This window comes from Pestalotiopsis fici (genome assembly GCF_000516985.1).
Source record: "Pestalotiopsis fici W106-1 unplaced genomic scaffold PFICI_Scf_2, whole genome shotgun sequence".
In the NCBI taxonomy this organism is placed as follows: Eukaryota; Fungi; Ascomycota; class Sordariomycetes; order Amphisphaeriales; family Sporocadaceae; genus Pestalotiopsis; species Pestalotiopsis fici.
This window is the reverse complement of record NW_006917092.1, coordinates 4,375,981-4,384,765: the sequence shown is the minus strand read 5'-3', so window position 1 is coordinate 4,384,765 and position 8,785 is coordinate 4,375,981. Positions and strand designations below refer to the sequence as shown.

Here is an 8,785-nt window from a genome sequence, read left to right as displayed (position 1 = left end):
CCTTTCCTCTCTCTCTCTCTCTCTCCTCTCTCTTTTCTCGCCCTCTCTTTTGATCCATCAGCCAACAACCCCAAAGTTGGTGTTGCATAGGTACAATCAGTCTTATGTACTTATATTGGAAAAAGAACAAACGCCTTTTTTTTTCCCCCTCCTGGATGAGCTATGTTTTATAATCTTCCAATTAATTATATTGCATGCATGTATTTTCTTGAGGTAGGTATGTAGGAGTAGTGTAATAGTAGCAGTGAATTTGACCGGTCTTTAACGGCCTTCGATATAATTGGGGGGGTACTAAAGACACAAACGAAAGCACACAGACTGCTCTGTTTTCTGTTGATGTCTGTGTATTACTGCTTTAATTATCACATTCGTTACCTTAATGCCCTTTTTTTTTTTTCCTTTGCAACGCCGTGACGCTCGTCAGCAACCGGATAGAGATCGGAGACGAGACCTTGTCCTCCCTACTAATATGTACTTACCTACCTACCTACATAATGTAGTCAGCCTCTAGGTTAGTTTTTGCTGCCATCCCAACACCTGGCAGAGCCATACAAATCGACCAACAACACCATATATCCCGCTGAGCCGGCTTGTTACTTTATTCCACATGCCTGACTGAATATTTGTCTGCCTGCAGCAACTATATGAACTCTGAATGGCATTCCTCCGAGTAGCATTGCTCTCCAAACAATCACATATACCGAGTCTCTTGGGGAGTTTCTTTTTTTTTTTTTTTTTTTTTTTCCCTTACGAATATTCTGATCTCTTTTATGCCTCTCTCCGTCCCGGATGCTCGTCTCGTGCACCTACACTACTGTGTACAACTCTGTACGTATTGTAAACTACGCGTAAAGGGAAATCTCCACTCGAAATGTTTTATCAGATCCTCGGTCCCCTCTGTAACCCCGGTTCCCGAGGTACTAAGCGAAACCGCCCATAATCTGATCCGCACCCAGATCCGCTCTTTTTTCTTTTTCTTTCTGCTCAGATTCCTCATCATGCCCAGGTACACGACCAGGGTCGCACAGACAAGTACCGATGGTGAGCTGGTCAACTACCGTTGGTTAGACCATGTTAGAGGCACTCAGATTTGTGTCTAATGCACAAACTCGAAGTCCACCTATGCAAGCGGCAGTCCAACGAGTCACACACGGTCAATGTACCTCGTAACACACCTCAGTCAGTGCTGGTAAAACGGGTTTAAGTTCCAATCTTTAGACCTCTTCAATCACTCGGGTTGTTATCCATCACGACTCGCGACTGTTGGCAATCAACCCTTCTCTTATTGTACACGCATCAGATATGCTTGTGTAATATGCATGTCCACACACCCTCGGATCAATCTATCGGTTGGTTGGTTCCTTGGTTGGATGCCGAGTTCCCAACTTGAGGAAATATAATAAGCCAACCTTGGAATGGCAGAGTCTCTTGTTGTACTTTGCCCTTGATACTCGGCGCTCGGTTTCACGGACGGAGTTTTCTGATGGTAGGATCGGTCTGACCAGATCTCTCAGTCTCGGCACCGGACAGCGGCTCGGACGTGTATGCACATCCTTCGCGGCCGATTCATGAATAAGCCGATAACGCCGCGAGGCCTTTCCTTGAAAGAACATGGAAGCTTTCCCAATTCTACACATTCCAGGATTCCGCCGGTTTGATTTTACCTCCTCCCCTTCGCACAAGTTTTCAGCGACACACTTTACACATGAATACTGTTGCAACGGCCTTGTCTACTTTCTACAGCCCAGGCAATCATCAGTTTGTACCAGCCAGTCATTGAGTGGAAAGTGGAAGGGAAGGGAAAGCATTTAAGAAAGAAAGAAGAAAAATCACCCCTCTGCTCCACCCAGTCACTATGCTCAGATTGCTTGTCATCCAATCATCTGCCCATGTATTATGCCTCGATCTGCACGCTGCACATGTCTGTCGTGGCATCTATAGTGTACTACTAGTCTGGTACCCCCCCCCCCCCCCCAAAAAAAAAAAGAATCAACCAAAGACTCTACAAAGTAACTGAATGCTACTGCTGTGTACTACCCACTACGTTCACCATCTCGGTCAGTCACCCCAACGATCGAACGGAGCTGCATGTCGGGCGGGTCCCAGACGACGTCCTTGAAGTCCAGCCTGGGTCGTGCCTTTACTACCAGACTGCAGCCACCGGCCTGGTCTGGCAGTCTCATTTCTCCCTCACTCTTGACCAACAGCATTGGCCGCCAGTGATCGCCTTCCGCCATATCTCCGGCCTCCACGGCAGCCCCAATCTCGAGCCCGATGGCCCTCCGAGCCCCCCAGCTCACGCATGAATAGAGTATCTTCGCATCCTCTGGCGTGCCCGACTGATATATGCCAACACCGAGCGACGCCAGCTGCAGCGGATCTCCGGTGCCATATGGCGTAAATGCATTGCCGACATTGTTAACGCTCAGACAGGCCGACAACCCATAATCACGAATCAGCGAGGGCACCTGCAGCGTTCCCCGGGGCCTTGTGTGCGGCCTGCTTGAGCCCTCGGCAGACTGTCCTGGTCTGCCCATCATGAATAGATCACTGGTCGGGAGACCAACAAAATAAATCGGCAGCATGCTCTCACTGATCCTTCTTGCCATGTCATGGAGCTCCGAGGCCGCTAGACTACTCAGCTGTGTACAGTGACCGAGGACAATCGTCTTTGACGCATCTGCCCGGTCAACCCATTGATTCTGCTGCAGCATGTCAACCACCGTGTAAGTTAGCGGAGACGAGCTAGAAGTGGCGTCGAGGTTGTAGTCGAGATGAAAGTCAAGATGTAGATTGTTTGCCAGTGTCATATGTATGGCCCATTCAATGTTGCGCACGGCAGCCTCCCGAGACTTTTCAACATATGGTGTCGTTCCCAGGGCATCAATGGCATCAGCATACTCTGTCAGGGCAGATTCCATGTACACTCGGTTTTCTTGTCCAAATTCAGTCGAGAAGATTGGATCTTGCGCAAAGGCACAAATTTGCATCTCCATCAGGTGAGAAAAGTCCTTCTTGAGCTTGACGGCCGACTTCAACGCCTTGTTGCCCGTGACATGGTCGATCTCTACAAAGGCTCGCAGGGCCGTGACACCCTGCCTATAACTAGTCGCCAGCAATTGAGCGCCGCGCAAGTAGAGGTCCTCTTCCGTGTATCGTTTCTTGGCCTCGGCCGTATTTGCAAGGGCCTCTGTAAACGCACCAGAGGCTGGCGCAAGGTCGGAGTAGTCTGGGTGTTGATCCTTTGGGCCATGGTTGCAGGTCAGTATATAAGGCTTGTCGAGGTGTACATGCGGGTGGCACAGCGCTGGGAGTAGCATCGTGATAGGGTCTTCTGGGCTGCCCTTCTCCTGTCGAGTCGATGATGCATCTATCCTTTGGACCACGTCATTCTTGACCACAATATCCCAACGGACGTTGCTGCCACGTGCTGGGAGAATGACGCTGTCAATCTTAAAGTCCTTCATGGTTCACTCGCAGGATTCAATCCAGAGGTGGACTTCAAGTGCTGTCTTGATGTCTGATATATATTGGCGAGAAGGTAGTGCGGAGCCAGAGGAACAGATCAAATTCCATGTTACGCTATCGCAAGCAAGATATGTACCTGGCACTGCGTAGATATGGAGTATGTGTATATCTACAACACGGGATTAGTGTACCGCACAGTTGCATATTGCAGTCGATATGGCGTCTATAGTATGTAGTATGCGGGTCCTCCAAGGTGTTTTGGCAAGCTTTCCTTGATACCTATGCAACGTGCCCATTCATCACTCCAATGAAGGCATTATGCTCCAACAACAATGACAAGACAACGAGCTATTCATAACTGGCGTATTACCTAACTTAACAGGAATGCTCACGGCCTAAATGTTGTTTAATTTCCAGATGCTATCATGTAGTTATGCCAGTTGATGATGAGACTTGCAGTCTGTTTTGACACCTGCAGCGGCCGTTGACATCATGGGCGGCGGGGTTTTCAGACGGACGCCGCTAAACTTGGAGAAGGACGGATGATTTTTTTTTAGGAAAAAAAAAAAAATTTTCCCCAGGTCCGATCCCGGCGACTCGATAGCACCTCAGTCACATTAGCTCCTTCAACGAATTTGCTGGCGGGACTGGAGTCATTGGACCCTTTTCCCCGACCAAACGCACCTCTGCCCATTTTATTCCAATTGCTAATCAGACCAATCAAGAGAAAACAGAATCTCTTAGCTCCGGTCGCTCGTTAAACATCTGTGCATTCATTCGTGACTGTTCACCCACCCAAGAGAGAGACGAGAGTACTACATACGTTGTTGGTTGCTGTAACGTACGGGTACCTGTCCTGGGAGTGGCCAACTGCAGAGTGAAACCTACTACTATCATCATTACTACTGCAAGCATATAGAGACATATACTGGCGGCTACCTCATCTCTGCCTAGACTACAAGATCACACATAGTCAGCGGCAAAAATATCCAGCCAAGATGCCAAACTTTGATCTTGGAGAGTCCATCCCCCCCGACACGGCACACGTGAGCAGCAAACCCTCAATAACCCTTTAGTATCTTTGGCAAACCAGAAACATGAACCAACTGACCAATGCCAGGCTGTTAGTGTCTCACTGCCAACATGGAAGGCAAACGTAGGATATGAGGAGGGCGAATCGTGGGTCGTTGACAAGATGGTCACGGGATATCCCAGGTGAGGAGAGATCATTCATTTCGCCAGGTCCCAAAGAAAGTGAGAGGGGGGCAGGGAGAAGACATTCTGACCCCCACCTATCCAGATTCTTCATACACAAGAGTATCCAGGCGTTTGCCGAGGACATTGTCTCCAAATTCGGCAAATCGGGACAGCTTGCCATGCTCTTTCCCACCAAGAAGACGGCGCAGAGGTGTCTTCAGTTCATCCGGGACAAGGCTCCGGCAGAGCTCACAGGCGACCTTGAAGTCTTGCACTTGGTCCTCGACACCTCCAAGGAGAATTCCGAGGCGCTCCAGACCGTCCGGCCAGCTGTCTCGGCCGTCCTCTATAAGCAAGAGGCCTTCTCAGTTGCCAAGCAGTATTGGCAGCATTCCGGCGACGGTGTCTCGAGCCGCCGGGCCGAGTTCTGCCACGGCTTGCTGAATGACGGTCTGCTCGTCTTGGAGACGGCCAAGTCTCCCCGTGACTCGTACCAAAAGTGCCGTGGCCCTCGCCGTTATCAGCAGCGCCCCTCATCCATTGATGCTACCAACGGCCACGCCAGCCTAAAGGGACAGGCCAAGAATGGCGTAAACGGCGCGGCCGAAGATACTACCGAGGCACTGGAGAGCTCCCGATTCCTCGAAGAGCGCTTTGGCCGGAACCTGTCCGTCTCTCTTGTGGCTAATGCAAAGTCGGCGATCCGGCGCCGCATTGCCGGCACTCTGACGGAGACAATAGACCTGACGGCCGCACTTCCCTCGATGCAAAGCGATGCCCGAGGTGTGACCAATTTCAGAGAGGACGACGTGTACCTGTTCCCGTGCGGCATGAATGCCATCTTCACGGCGCATCAGATGTTGCTCAGGGCACGCGAACCGCGCAAGAGTGTCAACTTTGGTTTCCCGTACGTTGATACGCTCAAAATTCTTGAGAAATTCGGCCCCGGATGTGTCTTTTACGGACGGTCCTCGTCCGTTGATCTGGATGATCTTGAACAACGCCTCAAGAGTGGCGAGAGATTCCTAGCCCTCTTCTGCGAATTCCCTGGTAACCCACTGCTGACTTGCCCTGATTTGGCGCGAATCCATCAGCTGGCAGATACCTATGACTTTGCTGTCGTGGTTGATGATACCATTGGCACATTTCACAATGTGAATGTGCTCCCGTTTGCCGACATGGTCGTCAGCAGTCTAACCAAGATCTTCTCGGGAGACAGCAATGTCATGGGCGGCAGCTTGGTTCTCAACCCCAACAGCCGGTACTACACTCCACTGAAAGAGACCTTGACTCGTGAGTTTGAGGACACCTACTGGGCCGAGGATGTCATCTTTCTCGAGAGAAACAGTCGCGACTTCATATCGAGAATTGACCGGGTGAATGCCAATGCCGAGGCCGTTTGCGAGATTCTCCTAGCACACCCCAGTGTCACTCAGGTGTACTACCCCAAGTACAACGATAGTCGTCCCAACTTTGAGGCAGTCAAGACCTCGAATGGAGGCTATGGTGGTCTGGTCTCTTGCTCCTTCAAGAGCAAGGCTCATGCCGAAGTGGTTTTTGATGCCCTCGAGACCGCCAAGGGACCGAGCTTGGGTACAAATTTCACACTGTCCTCGCCCTATGTGATTCTGGCGCACTACCAGGAACTCGATTGGGCCAGAGGGTTTGGCGTTGATCCATATCTGCTACGGTTTAGCTTTGGCTTGGAACAGACAGAAGAACTCATGGCTGTTTTCTCCAAGGCCCTGGAAGCATCTGAAAGCGTACCGAGTGAATGAAACTAAAGTGTCCCGTGCTCGTGGTAGTGTGGGATAAAAGTGTGCAGTCTAGAGAAGGGAGGAGGAGGAGGAGGAGGAGAAGAAGAGGGGAAAACTGTTTTTTCAGATAAACATGTCAGCGTTGTGAAGCGAAACTATTGTGGCGCATGTGAATAAATAAAACAAGGCACATATTATTCTCATCTATATCTTGAGTATGGAAAGGGGTATCATTACACAGATTATCGGCCTGCTTTGCGCCTGCGATGGGCAAAGGGCCCAGCCATTGCGTGATCCGCCATTGCTGGCCCGTTCCTCCTCCCCCATCCATCACGAATCCCGTCGTCAAGTCCAGTTGAAGTTGCTCGTGGCAGCTACATGACCGAGCATGGCCGGTCGGTATAGTCGGGCCCGAATATCTCCTTGCCGCGCTCAAGTTCGTTTGCTTTGATTTTCTCCTTGACCTCGCGTGGAAAGTACTCCTTGAGGAAAGCGGCGTGGGCGGCGTCAAAATTCTCCATACCGGCCGCCATGATGACATCGCCCCTGCAGAGCGGACAGAATCTCTCCCCTTTTCGCTGCATCTTGACCAGACACCGACTGCAAAAGATGTGGTCGCACTTTAGTCGAATGGGCCAATATGCAATGGCGAAGCAAATGGGACACAGGTAGTCGTCAAGTTGCGGTACCATGGAAATGATTTCGCTGGAAACCTGTGCGCACAAGTCCTTGGCCACACTGCCGGCAAGCAGCTTCTCAGAGTGGACGGCCACGGGAAAGGTCTTGGCGACACCCAAGGACGTTCTCTTATCAAATTCTTTGAGTAGAGAAATAGAACAGTCAGCAGCCATGCCTACAAGGAGTATAATCGAAAACGTATAGATTGTCCCAAGGGTCTACCGAAAGGCAGGTGGTGGCGGCAGCAGCAGCAATCAGCCATGAAGAAGAGCGAGGAAGCACTTACTCTTGAGGATCTTTGTGATGGCAAGCTGGTTGATCTCTTGGAATTTGAGGTTTTGCAGCAGCATGGCATTGACGTTTAGAAACTTGTTAAACGCCTCGCGACTGGGCTGCAACTTGAGCCCTTGAACAAGTTTGCGTTGCAAGACCTGCTCCTGAAACCACTGCAGCTGCTTGGTCGCCTGGGCGCTGCTTCTCGCACCATGGTCGGTCTCGCGATTCGAAAAGAAGATGCGCGCATCAAGGTACAGCTCAAAAATGTCGCGCCATTTCGCCAAGTCATCCTTTGCTCGTTTTCCGTTCGAAGGCTTCGAGACTTTTGTAATCTCTTGTCCGAGCGCCACGATCTCACCCTTGAGCTTCTCCTGCTCTTGTCCCTGTAGAATGTCCAGGTTGGAGACATCCGTTTGTAAGATATCAAAGAACTCGGTATCAAACACCAGCGGCACCTCGACCTTGCGCAGCATCAGGGGCGCCTTGGTGGCAGGTTGCAAGTCCAGCAGGGACTGGGCGGCGTCCTCGGGCTCGGAACCCTCGTCGGCGCTAGAAGCATCTGGGATCGATGCTGGCGCTGTGGCGGTGCTTGTGGCCTCCTGGCCGTCGGGGATACCAGCCGCGGATGCTATGCTGGACCTCCTGTCGGAGGCGATTCTGCTGAGGAACTGCCTGGTTGAGGGCGAAAGGGTGGCATCAACAGCGACGCCATTGCGCAGATGAACAAAGACAGTCAGCTTGGGGCGCAGGTGGTTGGACTTGCTTGGTTCCCCGTTGAGGTCGTATTTCCAACCGTGATGGTGGCCACTGAATGGACCTGTCGCGGCAGATTGGTCGGCAGCCAGCTGGGCCAGGGTATCTTTATCCAGGCCAAGCTCGTCCAGCTCTCTAGTGACCTTCTTGAGACATTTCTTCAACTGGCCATAGGGGATAGCTGATTCTACCCATTTCTGAGGAAAGCCTGTTTTCACCCCCTCCCAAATGGTGGAGCGGTCAGCAACGGCGAGCGCAAATGGAGGGGGGAGGGGAAGGAGTCTTCATCATTCGGCTGCCGGTGAACAGACAACACACGAGGAGACAAATCTGACTCACCTTCCTGCTGAAGTGATTTCTTGAATTCCTGAGCGAACTTCATGTTGTGTAGCGGAGTAATTCCTTGGTACGTCGCTCTCTCCTGATAATCGAAGTCCCAGCAGGCACAAGCGCCCTTTTTCTTGCTGCTGCCACGGGCGCGATGCTGGGTGCTGTTGGGCAACCTATGTCTTCTGTATTTGATCTCCCGTTGCCTGTCTCTGGTCTCTTCCTCGGTGACTCAAAAAGGGTAACCGTCACCTCACGGGTCCGCTGGCGAGGCCAACATAGTTTGGGTGTATTATTGGGGGGAGGGGGGGGGGGGGGGGGGGTGGGGG

At 51.5% G+C, this 8,785-nt stretch overlaps 3 protein-coding genes across 3 annotated transcripts; 1 reads left to right on the top strand and 2 right to left on the bottom strand.

Annotated features, from left to right (window-relative positions):
* Positions 1–2,033: 2,033 nt before the first annotated feature.
* PFICI_03499 (uncharacterized protein) lies at positions 2,034–3,467 on the bottom strand (the record flags this gene model as incomplete). Its single annotated transcript, XM_007832080.1, has 1 exon — positions 2,034–3,467. The coding sequence occupies one exon, from the start codon at positions 3,465–3,467 to the stop codon at positions 2,034–2,036; it is 1,434 nt and encodes a 477-aa protein (XP_007830271.1).
* A 999-nt stretch (positions 3,468–4,466) lies between these two features.
* Positions 4,467–6,443, top strand: PFICI_03498 (Cystathionine gamma-synthase; the record flags this gene model as incomplete). The annotated part of the gene is made up of 3 exons (XM_007832079.1): positions 4,467–4,514; positions 4,589–4,683; positions 4,769–6,443. The coding sequence occupies 3 exons, from the start codon at positions 4,467–4,469 to the stop codon at positions 6,441–6,443; spliced, it is 1,818 nt and encodes a 605-aa protein (XP_007830270.1).
* A 353-nt stretch (positions 6,444–6,796) lies between these two features.
* PFICI_03497 (uncharacterized protein) lies at positions 6,797–8,511 on the bottom strand (the record flags this gene model as incomplete). The annotated part of the gene is made up of 3 exons (XM_007832078.1): positions 6,797–7,275; positions 7,387–8,337; positions 8,469–8,511. The coding sequence occupies 3 exons, from the start codon at positions 8,509–8,511 to the stop codon at positions 6,797–6,799; spliced, it is 1,473 nt and encodes a 490-aa protein (XP_007830269.1).
* Positions 8,512–8,785: the final 274 nt, after the last annotated feature.